The sequence below is a fragment of the Nerophis lumbriciformis genome, linkage group LG02 (genome assembly GCF_033978685.3).
Source record: "Nerophis lumbriciformis linkage group LG02, RoL_Nlum_v2.1, whole genome shotgun sequence".
NCBI classification, from domain to species: domain Eukaryota; kingdom Metazoa; phylum Chordata; class Actinopteri; order Syngnathiformes; family Syngnathidae; genus Nerophis; species Nerophis lumbriciformis.
This window is the reverse complement of record NC_084549.2, coordinates 39384441-39404885: the sequence shown is the minus strand read 5'-3', so window position 1 is coordinate 39404885 and position 20445 is coordinate 39384441. Positions and strand designations below refer to the sequence as shown.

At 38.9% G+C, this 20445-nt stretch overlaps 1 protein-coding gene across 3 annotated transcripts in view; it reads left to right on the top strand.

The window, feature by feature from the left end:
• Positions 1–20445, top strand: part of adgra1b (adhesion G protein-coupled receptor A1b) — a 522173-nt gene that overhangs the window by 135308 nt on the left and 366420 nt on the right. For all 3 annotated transcript variants that reach the window (XM_061962586.1, XM_061962578.1, XM_061962594.1), the window contains 3 exons: positions 14967–15038; positions 15160–15231; positions 15342–15505. In XM_061962586.1, coding sequence (XP_061818570.1) covers positions 14967–15038; positions 15160–15231; positions 15342–15505 — 308 coding nt within the window. The remainder of the gene's footprint in view (positions 1–14966; positions 15039–15159; positions 15232–15341; positions 15506–20445) is intronic.

The window sequence follows — 20445 nt, the reverse complement described above, 5'->3', positions numbered from 1 at the left end:
TTCGTTTTTGGAGCTGTCATTACACATTTATCAGTATTCACATTGGTCAGTTGGGGGCAGTAGGGTGTTTCTTCCCAATTGAATGCTATCACCTGCAGACCGGAAGTGTCTTGTCATTCTGATGAGAGCGACCAGTCTGTGAACAATTGAAACGTCCTGTGTGCTTTTTCCCCCTGTATAACAGGTTAGTTTTGGTGAATCAACTCACTGAATAATATCCATGTGATCTTTATAAGTTTAAGTACACATTCTGATGGTGGAGCCTAACTCTAAAGTGTTTGTGAGTTGTAGTTTGTATTTGTGAATGAATCCAGTGCACAGCTGCAGTAATCAATACAAAAAGGCGACGTGAGTACGCAATGTTTATATAGGAACTTCTGATCCTAATTCAGACTCCCAAATTAGAGCTCCTGTTTTCTTATTGATTTTATAATGTATATTTGTATAATGTGTGTGTTCTGAAATAGTGACAGAGAATAGAACAAGGATGGACAATTCAACCCTTAACTCAACAATGAGTAGATGAGTGTTATGTGTGTGTATATGTGTAAATAAATGAACACTGAAATTCAAGTATTTCTTTTATTTATTTATATATATATATATATATATATATATATATATATATATATATATATATATATATATATATATAGCTAGAATTCACTGAAAGTCAAGTATTTCTTATATATATCTTAACCACGCCCCCAACCACGCCCCCCGCCCCACCCCCGACCAAAATCGGAGGTCTCAAGGTTGGCAAGTATGGGTTATTGATCAAGTAGAATAATAAACTATTAGTAAGTATTTATGTGTAATTATAATTAAGGCAAATTAATTGCTCATTGTGTGGTTCATATTAATTAGAGTAAACAATAGAATGACTTGTGTTAAGTGTTGAGATATGTGCTGTTAAAAGCAAGGGCAGCATTATTTTAACGTTTGTGGTGTACAACAGTGTGTATATTTACTAAACCCTCGTACTTACCGACAGAAGGTATTAAACATTATGATTTATGCGTATAGTGTTTATTGCCAAGGTCACTGGTGTATACGGATGAGTGATGCCGGGAATTTTGGTATCAATCTCATACCATGTAATTATAGGGTTTGTATCGCTAATACTGATATTGATACTTTTGACTTGAAATGTTAGAATTATTTAATAATTTGGTGACTTTGCCTGTAGTTAGTGGATTGCAATTAAAAGGAGACATACAACTATTGTATGCAAAAAAAAATGGTTTAATAGCTAAATACAACAATGTAATAGTATATAATAAGAAAACAACAATTTATCTTTTGCTTTCTACTAGGCACAACTATTTGAGAAAAAAGTCACTACTACAAAACAACAAAAAACAGCAACAATGTAACACAAATATAAATATTAAAATGTAAACAAAACAACCAAAATAACTTTCATTACACACATATATTTCGGACAAGTAATGTCAGTAGGGCAAGGAAGGGGAGGGGATAAGTGTGCCTGAGTGAGCAGCAGAAAGAGAGAGCGAGCGATCTGCTGTTTGCACTGACAGATGAGAAGAGATGCAACAGTCGCATAAACTCTGATAAAAAAAATCCAATAATTTGTTGGATGTGTAGAAGAGAAAATGCTACAAAAGTTTCGATTCAATACCAATACTCAATTTGGTATTGATATGCCCAGCCCTATTAGTGTAGTGGTTGACTTGTCTGACTGCATTTGGTGTAGGTTCAGTCCGTAAGTGTGGATGTTTGTGAAGTTAGAAGTTTAGGTGGTACGCGATATTATGTATTTGGGATTTTCAGTATACACATCCTTTAGTTCAGTATAGATGCATATTGGATTCCCACACAATACACATTAATTTGGCTGATGATTGGCAACACTAAATTGGCCCTCGTGTATGAACGTGAGTGTGAATGTTGTCTATCTGTGTTGGCCCTGTGATGAGGTGGTGACTTGTCCAGGGTGTACCCCGCCTTCCACCCGAATGCAGCTAAGATAGGTTCCAGCACCCCCCGCGACCCCGAAAGGGACAAGCGGTAGACAATGGATGGATGGATGAAATACCAGATCTCCCCCTTGCCCCTTGTCTAAGCCTTTTACCGTCGTTTTCCTTTGTTCTGAAAATATGACTGAGCAGAAAGCACATACATGCAAGTAATTATAAGCATTAATGATTTATTGACAATTAAGTTTTATCAGGTTTTCAGTCCTTTGCCACCCCACGTAAATATTGACAATGTTTTGAATGTTATTTTTGTCATAAAATCGCTTGTTAGCTAACTCAAAGTCAGACTAGCAGCGAACAGACGTCACTACGATTTACTACATTTTATGAATGATTAGACCGATGATTTACTTTCAGAATTTACTTTAGCCATGCTTGAAATGCACGACCTGGCTAACACAACTTTTGTACATATGGTAGCTTCTGAATACTGTGACATTCACTTTTTATACTTTATCGGTCAGCCACCAAGCGACCAGGTGTGTGAAATGAGTGGTGTCTTTTTTTAAAGCGTCACATCTTGGCCCGCTTTGTCGAAGGGCACAATGAAGGAGAAAGAGTTAAGTGGCTCAGCCTTACTTAGTAAGGTGCAGGAAGTGTTTCTTGTGTCATTTTTACTCTGCAATCAAAGGTGACACATTTGCCACTGGAGCAGAGATCCAAGCATGCAGGACCAAAAGGCCAGGGAGTGTGCATTAAAGTGCCCATAAAAAGACAGCATGCAGATAATGTTTCACAAAGGTGTAGCGCGGCTTTTGACTCACGCAAGTCTCGGCTTATGATAGTGCAAGGAAGGCAAGGCATGCTGACCTTCTTCCGTTGTTTAGTAATACTTTGCCTTCTCAGTGAAATACGTGAGTCGGGGTGTCCAAAATGCGATTTCCAATGTCCATTTGTTTTTATTGTAGAAATAGAATAAACAAAAAAATAGCAGAAAATGGAAAAGTAGAGTAAACATTTTCTTTGTGTTTTAGAAAAAAATATGAATATAAATTATGTTCTGTTCGTCCTGTGTGCGGCCCTCGATGGTAACAGTTTTGACAGCCCTGATGTTAACAAAAACAAGTAAATACAACAAAACCTCTGAGCTGCCATTGTTCAGCTTTTGCTTTAATTATTACAATTTGTGATTGATTTATCAACGCTTTGAGTCTTTCAAACTTTAACATTTGTACATCTATCGACAAAATACAGCTGGAGTTTAACCGTGTTTAATTGTTTTTTGTGTACTATTTTGTTCAAGTAATTATGTTGCCTTTTACTTTTATGGTGATGATTGCACTTTGATAGTTTTGTGGGATCTGGTCCATCAAGGACGCAGACACTGAGGTAGCCATTCTGATTTTGGGTTGTGTCTGTGTTGCCAGGCTTGGGAGAATCAAAGTGTTAATTTAAGTGCTCCCCAACCGGTGATTACTGAGTGCACTGCTTATTTTCCCACAGCTGCGCCGGCAAAGCAGGTCTTTAATTACAGAGCATGAGGGCACAAAGCCATAGACGCTGCGGCGCTCCGGCACCTTCTGCATTGTGCACGTGTTTAAGTATCTGTACATTGGACATAGTTATGTAAAGAGGTTAAACAAAGTTAGCATGTGGATGGACTGGTAATCTTTTCTAGGATTTAGATATTCCAACATCATAGTGGTTCACTATTAAACCATTCGTGTCATATCATAGATATATACATATATATACATGCATATATATATATTAGTGTTGTAACGATACCAATATTTTGGTACCGGTACTAAAATGATTTTGATACTTTTCGGTATTTTTCGGTACCTTTTTAAATACAGGGGACCACAAATAAAATTGCATTATTGGCTTTATTTCAACAAAAAATCTTAGGGTACATTAAACATATGTTTATTTTTGCAGTTAAGTCCTTAAAAAAATAGTGAACATACAATACAACATGTCTATTAGTAGTAAGTAAACAAACAAAGGTTCTTAATTAGTCTGCTGACGTATGCAGTAACATATTGTGTCCTTTATCATTCTATTATTTTGTCAACATTATTAAGGACAAAAGATAGAAAATTGATTATTAGTCTATTTGTTCATTTACTGTTAATATCTGCTTACTTTCTTGTTTAACATGTTCTATCGACACTTATGTTAAAATGTAATAATCACTTATTCTTCTGTTGTTTGGTACTTTACATTAGTTTTGGATGATACCACAAATGTAGGTATTGATCCGATACCAAGTAGTTACAGGATCATACATTGGTCATATTCAAAGTCCTCATGGGTCCAGGGACATATTTCCTGAGTTTATAAACATAATATACATTTAAAAAAAACTAAATAAGCTGTTGTGATGCCAAAAAACATCGATGTAATCATAGTAGTATCGACTAGATACGTGCCTGTACTTGATATAATTACAGTGGATGTTAGGTGTAGATCCACCAATGGTGTTTGTTTACATTTTGATGCCGGTGAGCTACGGTGTGTAGTGAAGCACGTGTATCTATTCCTCCTCCTGCAGGGATGATACTTGTAAGAAACTTACTTTATTTGTCGTCATGTAGACCAGGATTAGTGATTTAGAAATCGCTAAAACAATGCAGACGGACGTTAGCCGCTAGCTAGCTAGCTAGCCATGTCTTAAAGCACCTCTTCCTTGAGGGTGTTTCAGTGTTATAACTTCACCTTTATCTTTAGTTTTTAAGCCAAAATGCGTCCGTTCTCCTTTTTCTGTGTACACACTGTGTCTGTTTGTAGGTACTCTGTAATTGTGTGCTACCGAACATGCTCGTCTGCTCGTAATCGAGCGGAAGGCGGGGTACACCCTGGACAAGTCGCCACCTCATCACAGGGCCAACACAGATAGACAGACAACATTCACACTCACATTCACACACTAGGGCCAATTTAGTGTTGCCAATCAACTTATCCCCAGGTGCATGTCTTTGGAAGTGGGAGGAAGCCGGAGTACCCGAAGGGAACCCACGCAGTCACGGGGAGAACATGCAAACTACTGGTATACCATACAACCCATATATATATATATATATATATATATATATACATACATAAAATACTGGGGCGGAACATTCGTCGAACAGCGTTCATGTGGACTCAAAGAAGAATTACGTTATGCCCTTCTTCATAAAGCACACATTTTACGACCCTGCAGAGTATGCTCCGTGCACTGATGTCACACAAAACATTGCTCCGCATGTATTTTTTGATCCGCATTAGATGTAACACACAGTACAGTAGTACCTCAACCTACGAGAACCTCAACTTGTCTCTGCTTTTTATTATGCTTTAAGTTACATCTGTAATTTGAGTTACGGACATTCCGGTTGAAGTAGTATTTGTCCACAGTTAAATTTGATATTCCATCGGTAATTAAAGTATATCAGTCCTTCTCAAAAAGTAGGGTGTGTATGTATGTATATGTGTGTGCATGTATGTGTATAGGTATGTGTGTGTTTATAAATGTGTATGTGAATGTGTATGTATATATGTATATATGCATATGTGTGTGTGTGTGTGTATATATATATATATATATATATATATATATATATATATATATATATATATATATATATATATATATATATATATATATATATATATATATGACGTCACTATGGGAAGTTTTGACGGAGCAGAAACGTGTGAACTCGTTGGGAGTTTCCTCCTCTCCCAGCTCGCTAGCCTCAATCTGAACCTTGGTATTTACCGTGATGACGGACTGGCAGTGTGTCGCGCCTCGCCAAGGAGCAGCGAGAATACCAAGAAGCGCATATGCCAAATTTTCAAAGAGAACGGCCTACGGATCACGATTGAAGCCAACAAGCAAACCGTCAACTTCCTTGACGTCACTTTCAACCTGAGAAATAACAGCTACCAACCATTCACGAAACCCAACACAACACTCCAATACGTGCACCATGACAGCAACCACCCACCCACCACCACGAAAAGAATACCTACCGGAATCAATAAAAGGCTATCGATGCTGTCATCTAGCAAAGCTGAATTTGACCAAGCAACCCCCCCGTACCAAAAAGCCCTTGATGAAAGCGGATACAATTTCACCCTCACCTATGAACCCACGCCAGGAAACCAGCCAAAAAAGAACAGAAAACGGAACGACATCATCTGGTACAACCCCCCATACAGCAAAAACGTCTCAACGAACATTGGACACAAATTCCTCAATCTGATTGACAAACACTTTCCCAAAGACAACATCCTAAGAAAAGTATTCAACAAGAACAACATTAAATTGAGCTACAGCTGCATGAACAATATACGACAAATCATCTCAAACCACAACAAAACAATTGCAAATGAGCCGTCGGCCCTCAGACAGAGCGACTCCAAAACCAACAAAGGATGTAATTGTCGAAAGAAACCTGATTGCCCTCTCAACGGGGGGTGCTTACAAACATCAGTTGTCTACCAATCTAAGGTAATACGCAAGGACATTAACACATCCGACACATATGTAGGATTAACCGAGGGAGAATTCAAAACCAGATGGAACAATCACAAGGCTTCTTTCAGGAACAAAAACCTGCGAAATACCACAGAACTCAGCAAACACATTTGGGACCTCAAAGACAATAATGTTGAATATTCAATAACATGGCAAATTCTTGCATCCAGCACACCTTACAATAGTGGTAATAAAAGATGCAACCTATGCTTGAAAGAGAATCTGTTTATTATTTACCGTCCAGACCTGTCATCCCTCAACAAGCGCAGCGAAATTGTAACAACATGCCGCCATAGACTGAAACACCTCCTAGGTAACACATGAGCCAATCACCACGCCCCTAGGCCAGCCTGTACCCACCCACTCTGTGCCCTATATAAACCATGGTATGCGAATGCTCCCATTAAAATCTCCTGACGATTGAGGGTACCCCCCCTCATGAAACAGGCCTGTAGAGATGAAATAGTCTTGTGATTTTTTTTCCCACACATACATATATATATATATATATATATATATATATATATATATATATATATATATATTTATTTATTTATTTCTGGGAGTACGCTCTGGGCCTGCTGGTCAGGCGGGGGTAGGCGCCTCAGGCAACTGCATCCAAGCTGCGTGTCTGGAGCTCCTGGGTCCCACCGTCCATCCCTTCTGGGTGCCCGTCTTGGTTGGGGCCTGCTGGGTCTAGTCCCTGCGTCTATTTTGGTAGCTTGGTGCTGCAAGGTATTCCGAGGTGCTGCAAGTCGGCCAGCTGCTGGGGTAGTGACCTTGTGTGTCAGCGTGTTTGTGATCTTCTTTTAATTCTCTTTTTTATATATATATTTTTCATTTATTTTATTATTATTATTTTTATTTTTTATTTTTCCCCTCAGGGGGGGATTCGACACGGCAGTTGCTGGTTGTTCCATCTCCATCGTTGGGGTCCCTGCGGGCGGGGTGGGGGGTTCCCGTGGCCCTGTGCTGGGCGGTCCTACGGCGGCCGACTTGGGTGGGGTGGCCTGGGGCGGGCCGTACCGTGCTCTCCGGGGATGGGGGGGATGGGCTTGTGGGAGCCTGGTTGCTGGTGGGTCGGGGGCGGTCTCTCGTCCGGTTGCGGTTAGTCTCTTGGCCCCTCGGGCGGGGCGTCCCGCCTTTCTGCCCGTGTGCGGTGTGGTCCTCTCGCTGGCTTGATTGCTGGCTGTTTCCTGCTTCTCTCGTGTCTTGTCCTCTGCCGGACGCGTCTGCCTGCGGCCTGCTGCTGGCTCTTCCGGGCGGCACGGTGGGCCTGGCTCTGGGGTTCCTGTCGCTGGTTGGCCTGGCTGCGTGGAACCGGTGGTCCCTTGTTCCCTGGGCGCCACACCTGCTGTTTGTGGGATGGGCGCTCTGGGTGGCTGGGGCAGTACTCTTGCTCCCACACACACTGGGAGTCAAATGTATTGTACATACAAATACACATATACTCACATACACACCGTTATTCATACATACATACATACATACATACATAGGTACCTACGCTCCCACATACATACACAAATACAGTACATACCTACATACTCAAAGTTCGTACATCCACATACACATTCACTGTACAAACATACATATACACATACATGTACATATACATTCACTGTACAAACACATATACACATACTGTACATATACATTCACTGTACAAACATACATATACACATACTGTACATATACAAGTACATATACATACATACACTCATGCATATAATCACGTTTCATCAAACATAAATTAACGTTGTTACCCTAGGGTAAACCGGGTAACACTTGGCACACTGACAAAGCTTAACCTATTGTTACTTTAACAATCTACAAGGTTAATATAGCTGGCTTCTCTTTCTTCCGCTCCATTTTTCTGCTTTCTTTTGTATCTCTAGTTATCATTAAGTATATGTATTGTTGCATTTGAACAACTGTATTGTTGATAATAGAGGTTAATTATTGGTATTACTCATTATCAAAAGTGCTATTTCTATTGGTATTTGTATTGCTCCATTTGTAGTGTAATAATGCTCATTGTCATTTATGTATTATTATTTATTTCACTAACTGCTTCTTTGCTGTCACTTTTACCATCATATTTGTACATATCATATTTGCTGATGTTGTTGTTGTTATTGTTGTGTTTGATGTTATTGTTTTTGTCTTTCTGTCTTATCCCCCTCTTGTCCCCACAATTTCCCCCTCTGTCTTCCTTTTTTTCTCTTTCTATCCCCTCCTGCTCCGGCCCGGCTGCACTAAATGATAATATAAATACATTGAATAAAGTCAAATGCAAATAAGGCAACAAGAGAAATATCCCACACTTCTCTTTTGTAAAGTAAATCTGAACAGCCAATATGGACATCTACATCAACAATATGATTTGCCTGAGAAGCTAGACAGGACAAAAAAAATAAAAAAGCAAACGAAAGTAGGGCGTGCTCCTCTGGGGGGGGGGGGGGGGGGTGCGATGTTAAATTATACTATTTATAGTCACAGTTGAGAGGAGGGGGGGGCAACATATTTTCTTCTTCCTAGGGGCGGGCCTAAAATGTTTGAGAAGCATTGTAGTATATGGAGTTGAATCTCTAAATGTATTTTAACCTGCTGTCACTTTGCCTTTATAGATGAAAATGAGCTTGTAGTGAAGTCAGAGGTACCCCATAATTGTGCTCAAGTAATAATACCGTTACTTTAGAACAATATGGCTCAAGTAAAAGTAAAACGTAGTCATTAAAATAATTACTTTAGTAAGAGTACGTATTCTGTAAACTACTCAAGTATTATAACTTGTAACTTCTGATTTATTTAGTGAGCTATTTTTTTAATGGTTCTTTGACTACAAATGGAGTTGGTGTGGGCGTGCGTATGTAAAACATTAAAATCATGTACAGTTTATACATTTACAACTGCAGCATGTTTTCTCTAGTTAGAAGTGGAATTATTGTGAGCTGAAATGTGCACATTTCTACTGACACGGATGACAGCACATGACATAATTGTTATTTTTACTTTTAATTAATCATTGAAGATTTTTGCTGCCTTGTCTGACATCACGTCACCTTTTACAGTCAGTATATTTTTATGCACAAAATTAGTCTGCTTTGTCAAATTATTCTGTTTCTTCTTTGTTCACACCTACATGTGAAATTATAGTTGATATGCTCTTTTCTCTGTGACTGGTGGCCGTACCCAATGTGCCACACTGTTATTTCAGCTTGTCTAACTACAAACCCCGTTTCCATATGAGTTGGGAAATTGTGTTAGATGTAAATATAAACGGAATACAATGATTTGCAAATCCTTTTCAGCCCATATTCAATTGAATGCACTACAAAGACAAGATATTTGATGTTCAAACTCATAAACTTTATTTTTTTTTTGCAAATAATAATTAACTTAAAATTCCATGGCTGCAACACGTGCCAAAGTAGTTGGGAAAGGGCATGTTCACCACTGTGTTACATCACCTTTTCTTTTAACAACACTCAATAAACGATTGGGAACTGAGGAAACTAATTGTTGAAGCTTTGAAAGTGGAATTATTTCCCATTCTTGTTTTATGTAGAGCTTCAGTCGTTCAACAGCCCGGGGTCTCCGCTGTCGTATTTTACGCTTCATAATGCGCCACACATTTTTGATGGGAGACAGGTCTGGACTGCAGGCGGTCCAGGAAAGTACCCGCACTCTTTTTTTACGAAGCCACGCTGTTGTAACACGTGCTGAATGTGGCTTGGCATTGTCTTGCTGAAATAAGCAGGGGCGTCCATGAAAAAGACGGCGCTTAGATGGCAGCATATGTTGTTCCAAAACCTGTATCTACCTTTCAGCATTATTGGTGCCTTCACAGATGTGTAAGTTACCCATGCCTTGGGCACTAATGCACCCCCATACCATCACAGATGCTGGCTTTTGAACTTTTGCGTTGATAACAGTCTGGATGGTTCGCTTCCCCTTTGGTCCGAATAACACGATGTCGAATATTTCCAAAAACAATTTGAAATGTGGACTCGTCAGACCACAGAACACTTTTCCACTTTGCATCAGTCCATCTTAGATGATCTCGGGCCCAGAGAAGCCGGCGGCGTTTCTGGATGTTGATAAATGGCTTTCGCTTTGCATAGTAGAGCTTTAACTTGCACTTACAGATGTAGCGACAAACTGTATCTAGTGACAGTGGTTTTCTGAAGTGTTCCTGAGCCCATGTGGTGATATCCTTTAGAGATTGATGTCGGTTTTTGATACAGTCCTGTCTGAGGGATCAAAGGTCACGGTCATTCAATGTTGGTTTCCGGCCATGCCGCTTACGGGGAGTGATTTCTTCAGATTCTCTGAACCTTTTGATGATATTATGGACCGTAGATGTTGAAATCCCAAAATTTCTTGCAATTGCACTTTGAGAAACGTTGTTCTTAAACTGTTTGACTATTTTCTCACGCAGTTGTGGACAAAGGAGTGTACCTCGCCCCATCCTTTCTTGTGAAAGACTGAGCATTTTTTTGGAAGCTGTTTTTACACCCAATCATGGCACCCACCTATTCCCAATTAGCCTGCACACCTGTAGGATGTTCCAAATAAGTGTTTGATGAGCATTCCTCAACTTTATCAGTATTTATTGCCACCTTTCCCAACTTCTTTGTCACGTGTTGCTGGCATCAAATTCTAAAGTTAGATTATTTGCAAAAAATGTTTATCAGTTTGAACATCAAATATGTTGTCTTTGTAGCATGTTCAACTGAATATGGGTTGAAAATGATTTGCAAATCATAGTATTCCGTTTATATTTACATCTAACACAATTTCCCAACTCATATGGAAACAGGGTTTGTATGTTGGGATGTAAATACAGTAGAATAAGATACTGCTGCATGATAATAAGCTAGCGCTAGTAACTTTCAAGCTCCGGATCTGAGAGATAAGTATTTTCCACTGCAATTTGGTGATGTGGGTAATGCTTTTTAGTCAACCGTTTTAGGAGTTTTCTGCTTGCCACTTCTAGTTCTCTCAAACAGCCGGGATTTGCTGGTTTCAGGGCAAGTAATTAAAGTGTCGTCTTTGGGAACATTCTGACACTTAGTAAACAAGTGGGTTTCTCTTTTATCATACTACCAGCGTGTTATTCCTAGCCCGGTAGAATGGCAGGCTACGTTTGATTGGTGGAACGGAGTCAAACGTCACTAAAGCTTACGTTGGATTTGCAAAACAGAGTCATGTGACAGTGCTTGCCGAAAGAAGGCTCGCTGAAAAATGAATAGTCTTTACAAACTTTAATCAGTAGATTAGGAATTATTGTGATATAAATAAATGTAAGGATCGAAATGAAACTCAGTGTAACATAGTACAAGTAGAGTTTCTTCTTCACACAAATACTCAAGTAAAAGTAAAAAGTATGTTACATTAAAACTAGTAGTTACATAGGTAAATGTAAAGGAGTAAATGTAGCGTGTTACTACCCGCAATGTCCTTATTAAATAAACAAACAGCACACAGCCAGAGATCGACAAAATCCTGCTCTCCAACCACCCAAACTGAGGGCGAGTGCAAAGGATGACACCTACTGAAAACAGAAAAACAAACCATTGAAAACATGTTCAACTGTGGAGCAAACTTGGCAAAGTGGCACGACCGAAGCGCCGTCAGTCTGACCACTTTGAACAACATAATCAACGCAGCAGACATTAATCCTTGAAATTAAGAAGCTGCTGAATGCTCTGCCTGATGTGTTTTAATTTGTTCTTTTCTCCTCACGCTACGAAATGGACAAGCAAGCATTAGCCTAAATCAGTAGGTCAGACATACAGTACAAGACTGTTAGTGTCAAGCCTGACCTCTCCAGTCTGTCACTCAAAAAGATCCCTATTGCAGCATAAACAACAATGTCTTAGCTACTATTGCTACACGGCAAGGACAGTGTTGCCAGGTCTCACGAGAGAAACAAGCAACCAGCTCTATAAAATCGAGTCGCTTATTATAAGCGGGCTTAGCCACACAACACCCAAGGTAAATAGTGTACATTATTATCACATTTTTTTATAAAACTACTGTAGTTATTTCTAGTAATTTCTATTATATTGATTTTCAAATATTGGTTCTTAACTAAAAGTTATTATTTTTTAAAGGCATGTTACTTGTTAGAATTACATTTTTTAGGGGGCCAAAATGGTCACGTATTTTGAATTGATTTAAATTAATTTCAAAGGGTGGGGATGGTTTCGGATACCAGTGGTTTGAGTTATGAGCTTGGTCATGGAACGAACCATGCTCACAAGTTGAGATACCACTATATATCATAAAATCTAACTTTTTTATTACCTTAGCAATTGATAACTGGCTGCAGCACTTTGTTCGGAGTAGCCGATAGCGAGTACTCTCAGAGTGACATCCGTCGACAAGCGAGCGTTGACTTCCCGAGTGCATCAGTTTTTTCGGATAACATTTTGAGGAATTTAAAATGCTATTCAGCATCAATACTTCACATGTCCTTCACCACCATGACCTGACATGACATGACTCCCATTTCTCATCTCTTGTGGTATTTAGTGGCCATACATACCATCGTCTAGCAGGCAGAGCAGCTCCACTTCCTTGTTGTTAGTGTAGGACAACATGGCAAAAAGTGTTGAAAGATTGTGAGAAATGTAGGATTTAACAGACATTTCACAGAAAACTACAATTACGGCAGTGCTACAGAAGCGCTGATGACTGCATATTTTCTGTGCGCATTTCGCTTCGTTCACAGTACGCTCTAGTCTGTGAGCACCTTCAACCCATATTTCAATGAGATACGTAATGGCTACTGAATGGCCCTGCCGATATTTTCCATTGCAATCAAACTGTTTCGACCACCTGTGGACGCGCTGCGCACAGCACCGGCTTTGGTTTGCCATCCACAGATCTTTGCCACGTATATGCAGAGTTTTTTATTTTTGCCAAATGTCAGAGCACTACAGATCAATTCAGCAAAAATCGGCCAGGAAGTTGGGGGAAGTGTGTGCGCATAGTTTGTCAGAGATGTTGTTGCTGCAGTGTTGCTTTTGACAAATACAAATAAAAAATAAAACAAACTTTTATCTTTTCCACAAGTCAAGTCTCTGCCAGTGGGTATTGACAGAAGGCGGCACACAGAGACCTTCCGTGTTGTAGCCGTTTAGCAGCTGTTACACGTCCAGTGACAATCTGGGATTATAGTGTGCTATTTCAATCATTCCCTGTATACATTGTTTTAATAAAATGTATATTTTTAGTAATCTCTTGTTGAAACCACAATTGAAGTCAAAGTTTGTGTAGCGTTTTTTTCGCCTGAACTGCCTGTGCTTGTTTTTTGTCAAAGATAAGACAATTTATGCATTCCTGGGGCTGGGTGGAGATGTCTCTACTTGTTTCTTCTTACACCCTAACCCCCACCTTCAGTAAGTCTTGGAACAAAGACTGCTGTGATGTGATTGATCACTAAGTTATGTTGAATTTGTCTTTTGGTCAACCAGCTCAGTGGCCTTGTGGTTAGAGTGTCCGCCCTGCGGCGCAGGCTGCTGCTCACTGCTCCACTCACCTCCCAGGGGGTGACCATGGGGATTGGTCAAAGGCAGAGCACAAATGTGTGACGATCGTTGGGACTTTAACTTTAACAGTTACTCTTTAAATTGGTGGTTTACTTTTGTAATTTAGACTGACTTTTCAATGTTAAATCAAGACATTATGAACCAACCAACCAGTGGCCTAGTGGTTAGAGTGTCCGTCCTGAGATCGGTAGGTTGGGAGTTCAAATCCCGGCCGAGTCATACCAAAGACTATAAAAATGGGACCCATTACCTCCCTGCTTGGCACTCAGCATCAAGGGTTGGAATTGGGGGTTAAATCACCAAAATGATTCCCGGGCGCAGCCACCGCTGCTGCCCACTGCTCCCCTCACCTCCCAGGGGGTGATCAAGGGTGATGGGTCAAATGCAGAGAATAATCTCGCCACACCTAGTGTGTGTGTGACAATCATTGGTACTTTAACTTTAACTTTAACTTTATTCCTGGTTTTGCTAATATACTAACTTATGTTGAATGTATATTTTGGTCAATAGTTACTCTTTAGATTGGTGGTTTATTTTTGTTATTGAGACTGACTTTTCAATGTTTAATCAAAACATTCTTTCTTGGTTTTGCTAATATCACAATCAGATGAAGTGTGTTATGCTCAATTTTCTCCACCCTCCCAGGAAAAAGAGCATTCTGCCAATCCTTACTCATTTCCCAAAGCAGATATAAACATCTTGAAGATTTTTATGACTCCCTCACTCTCTTTTGTGACTTATTGCTTCTTTCTTTGTCCTTTCTGTTGCACCGTCAAACTTTCTCCTCTGTAATCATGATGTTATTTTTGTTCTAAAATAAAAACTTTAAAGACCTTATCTTTCTTTAGACATTTCTTTATTGAATAGGAAAAAATCCAAAACAACCTTAACAAAACTGTAAGTGACTATTTCTCTTGGCTTTGTATGTCTTTGTAGGGATCTGTCCAACAACAGGATTGGTTGCCTCTCCCCTGAAATGTTTTTGGATTTGGGCAGTCTTTTAAAATTGTGAGTAAGCCATCTGTTTCCGGAGAGATTAGATTGGAGTCACTATCAATAAATCATATTTGTCATAACCATTGCAGCAATGGGGCTTGATTGATTGACAATTTTGTGTTTTTGCATGCAGGAATTTGTCAGGAAATATATTCTCAACTCTGACGGTTGGACTCTTCACACAGCTCATTGTTCTTAGAGTACTGTAAGTCAAACACACAACAGTATTAGAATTATACATATTAATGGATTAATCACTTGATTAATTGAGTAGTTATTTTATTTGTGAAATACGATTTGAAATGTTCTCACCAGACACTTCAGTACAGAGACTTTGTTCTGTGACTGTCAGCTGAAGTGGCTGCTCCTCTGGGCGCAAAGCAACTCGGTGAGGATTGGCAACGACACAATGTGCATGTTTCCAACACACCTCCATGGGCTAGAGTTCCGCAATCTACGTGAACAGCAGCTCACTTGCGGTAAGCATCAGCATCAATAGAAAATTTGAAAGTATCATTTAAAAATTCTGAGTATTTGATACATTGAAACAATAAAGAGCAAAGACTTATGCACTAGTTGGGTGATAATTGGTTATTTTTACATTAGAAAGTAATATAAATTGAATCCATACTCAAACTGTCGCTATTGTAAAGTCTTCATTCCCTGTTGTGCAGATGCAATTTTACACTTGTAAAAATAAATTATCACTATAAAAAGCAAAGTCATTGTAATTCTGTAACAGTTATTGAATAAGTTGATTAATATAATTTCAATGATGATCATTATAATGAACAGCTCAATATTGCAGTGGTTAACACTACGTTCCATGTTTACATCATTCGGATTCAATAACCGTTGCCCAGAGAACTGTAAGATGATGCCGTCTAATTTGCATAATTGGCCATGACTCGTGTGCATTAAATGTTTTGGGTTCTGTGGAAGAGACAGAAATTATGTAAAATAACATGAAAAAACAAACAAATATGTATAGAAACACATAAACTTTCTTATGTCAGTTATTTTTGTAATTCTTATTTAATGTGACAATCCATACAGAGCTGCTGGCGAGTGCCTTTCGATAGGTGAGGGGCCCACAGCAGGACCTGCTGCTTGTTGAGAAGAGCGACTTGTGTTATATATATATAAATATATATATATATATATATATATATATATATATATATATATATACAGTACAGGCCAAAAGTTTGGACACACCTTCTCATTTCGATGTGTTTTCTTTATTTTCATGACTATTTGCATTGTAGATTGTCACTGAAGGCATCAAAACTATGACACCTGTGAAGTGAAAACCCTTACAGGTGACTACCTCTTGAAGCTCATCGAGAGAATGCCAAGAGTGTGCAAAACAGTAATAAGAAATAAGTGACTATTCTGAAGAAACTAGAATATAAAACATGTTTTCAGTTATTTCACCTTTTTTTTTGTTAAGTACATAACTCCACATGTGTTCATTCATAGTTGTGATGCCTTCAGTGACAATCTACAATGTAAATAGTCATACAAATAAAGGAAACCCATTAAATGAGAAGGTGTGTCCAAACTTTTGGCCTGTACTGTGTGTATATATATGCATGTATATATATATATATATATATATATATATATATATATGTATATATATATATATATATATATATATATATGTATGTATGTATGTATGTATATATATATGTGAGAGGGACAAGCGGTAGAAAATAGATGGATTGATGTGTCTCATCTCGATTATTGCTCCGACATGATTTGGTTATGCGCTCTAAAGAAAGATATTCAAAATATCCAACTTATGCAAAATAAGGCCACACGATTGGCATTGAAGTGCCCACTTTGGACTTGCATTCATAGTATGCACCACAATCTATCATGGATATATGTTGATAAGCGCTTACTAAAAAAACTACTAGTATTTTTTAAGGCCAACAATCTTGCACTCTAAAATATCATATGTTTGTAACAGACACATACACTCCACTAGACAACAGCCTAATGGAAACATAGTAGTACCAGGAGCAAGAACACTTGCTAGGCAAAAAACTGTGTTGTACAGAGCTGGTTTCCAGTAAAATAGGCTGTCCTGTGTATACAATTAGTCAAATAATGTAAGGGCTTTTAAAAAAACCACTAGATTTTTATTTCCTTGTATTCTTTATTTTGGATGGATTGGATTGGAATCTAGCACTGTGTATGCCAATCATTTTATAGGCATATCCTTTTTCGAGTGTCTTTTCTATGTATGTATTGTTGAGATTTTATTTAGATGTTGTTATTGTCTTGACCCCAGGAAGATTAGTGGCTACTGTGTAGCAACTGACGGGGATCCATTTTAAACAAAGAAAGAGTATGTAAAATTTCCTCTAATAAAGTAAATTTCATAAACATTTGATTTAAATTCAAACAGATTAGGTCCTCATTGAAATCCACTCTTTACATTGCTGGCAAAAGAAACATTTAAAATATTACACGGTGTGCTTTTCAGAGTATTTGCACTGAGTAGAACTAGAATCTCAGTAGAATAACAAAATACGGTAGGACTGAGATAATGTTCAAAACAGATGAGTGCGCCTGTTCTTGCGTTGGTAGGCAAACACTTGAAACACACTTGTGTAAAAAAATATACGTAACTAAAATGACTTAAGTTTAGTGAAGGACCACGGACGTCTGAAACTTAATGGCTGCTCATCATCGGTCATCATAAATCAAATAATAATGCCTGCCACCCATATATGTGCGCGCAGATAAAGATTGCACTGTGTGCCGGATAATGTGCGCGCTGAATCCGCCGATTAAGATTGTCCAGCAATGTGTGCGTGCCGCAGGGCGAGGGGGAAGACAACTATGCAATTTAGGTGACACAAAGGTATACAGCAGTGTTTCGATTAACCGCCACTACAATATGAAGTATAATTGATAAAACATTGAATATTAACAGTATGTGAACCATTCCTACCTTGTTAACGTCCTTGACCTCCTAAAAGGTTGTGTAACCCATCAGAAATATCTAGCAATCCATCCAATTTCTATCGATGTCCCTCAAGCAACTACAATGCATCACACATGTCCAAGTGTGGGGAGTGTTTTGAATATATCCATCACGTCCACTAAATGGATTTAATGGGTGATGTTTTTAATTGTGTAGTACTATAAGACATGTTTTATGATGTCCACATAGTTTAGTGGGCAAGCTGTGAGTTTTCGTATCACATATTTTATAATGTTCTGTGTTGGGTTTTGAATCATTGGACCATGAGTTTATATTGGTTGGCCAATTAATACTTATATACTTAGACTGTGCTTTGGTTTGTTGTGTCAAGCATGTGGTCAGTACCAATTGCTGTGGACCTCGCAGTTCGTTTGACATTGTTAATTTGTAATTTATCTTTAAACAGTTAAGTTGGGTAAATCCTCGGGCCAACTTTGGGGACCCCTGAATTAAGCATATATTTGGCATACGCCTAGATGGAGCCTGAGTGGTATATGTCACACAGTTTGAAAAAAAACTGCTTCAAATCGTTCCGCCTCTGAGTGGGGTGGGCACCCCAAGACATGCCACTAACGGAAATTGAATGGACTTTATTTGTCATTGCATTTAGAAGTATGAGGGAAACCCTAACCCTTAACCCCCACAAGGAAACAAGTTTATTATTGCAAAAAATTAAATATATAGTAGTGAATGGTAGGGGAAATATAAGCGTGAGAAATGTCAAGTGTAGCGTGATGAACGATTAAATTCCGTGACTCTCATGCTTAAAGCGTGAGGCTTGGCAGCTCTGAGCTAAGTCTTTAGCACAATGAACAGTGTAGTAGATGCTGTGTTTACCTTGCAGAGTTGTGGCGAAGTTGGAGCTGGAAGTCTTTAAATCAGTGTCCTCGTGTTTTGCCAGTTGGTAGGTCGGCTGGCACTAGCATTCTTAGGTCCCTCATTGCCGGCTTGAGTGTCTCGATGCCATCACAACAGGTGAGTGGTCACATTAGTGGTGCTGCAACTAATTTATTGCTGCTTTCCAAATGTCACAAATGGCCATACTTTTGAAAAAAAAAAATACAAATCCCAACCTTTACCACACTTTAGATGTAATATTCGGGGGTGCATTGTTTGTAAACTCTTTCGAATGGTCAGCCATGATGTTGCTTTGTCAGTCGCAAACGAGAACGGTACCCTTGTATTACGTCATCACAAGACCAAGAAAAGCTAACATTAGTGTTTATACATATGAAATATTGCAAAAAATATGAATACATAACTTTTTGAATGGAAATATAAATCCACAGGAATCTATTGGAACTAATGGCAAGTATTTCTAGCTTTATTATATATAAATGCTCTTGTCCTTGAATGTGATAGCCAAAAAAAAGCCTACTACAAGCAAAAATGAGTACGAAAACAAAGGTCTACGGAGAACTTTTTTGCAAAGGGAAAAGGCCAGAGGCTCTCACTAATTCATCATTTTGGTGAGTTTTTTCATGTATTTATTTTTCATGCACTTATTTGCTATAGTTATATGCCACACGTAGTCTGGTCCGTGAAAATAATGCCTACATTAAACTTGTCCCTGGTGCAAAAAATGTTGGGGACCCCTGCTTTATGTCACTTCCTGTTTCCCACAGAGAACACAAACTAGAAGAGCTTATGCTCACGACACCACCGTTTTGACAAAAAAAAAAAATATTTTACTGACTACTAATTGTGATCACAGTTACAGGATATCTTGCTAACATATTCGACTTAAATTCTGCCCGACGGGAGGCACAGATTTGCTAAAGAAAGCGAACCGAAGGTGCAGATAGCCAGGGGCTAACTAACTTTGATGCGAGCTCTAAGCCGTTGCCAAGCAACCCCAAGCTAAACAACAAAACTGTAAGAGTTGGACACATTTTAAGCGTTTCTGAACGCACAAATGATCTACTAGAAAGGCTGACACAGCTCTGGCTCTTGTAAGGTATGTGAAAAACCATGTTAGAGCTGCCGCTTGCAGCCAAATAACACCAACAGCTTCACTTGGGAAACATGAGCATAACAAGACAAAGTCAGCGGAGCAATACGGGATCATCAGACGTGGAACCAGACTTAAAAGCGTTAATAGGAACTGTCGAACATCTCCAAGAACAGATTGTCAGAGAGAGAAAATATTATGGTAATGATATGATATGCCCTGTGATGAGGTGGCAACTTGTCCAGGGTGTACCCCGCCTTCCGCCCAATTGTAGCTGAGATAGGCTCCAGCGCCCCCCGCGACCCACAAAGGGAATAAGCGGTAGAAAATGGATGGATGGATGATATGATATAAATTAAAAAGTTCAGAGAAGAAATTAAGATTGTCAGTGAAGACAACATAGCATTAGGACAGAAAATGGAGATGATGAAAGAGGAGAATGCAATATTGTGACAACAGTTGAATGC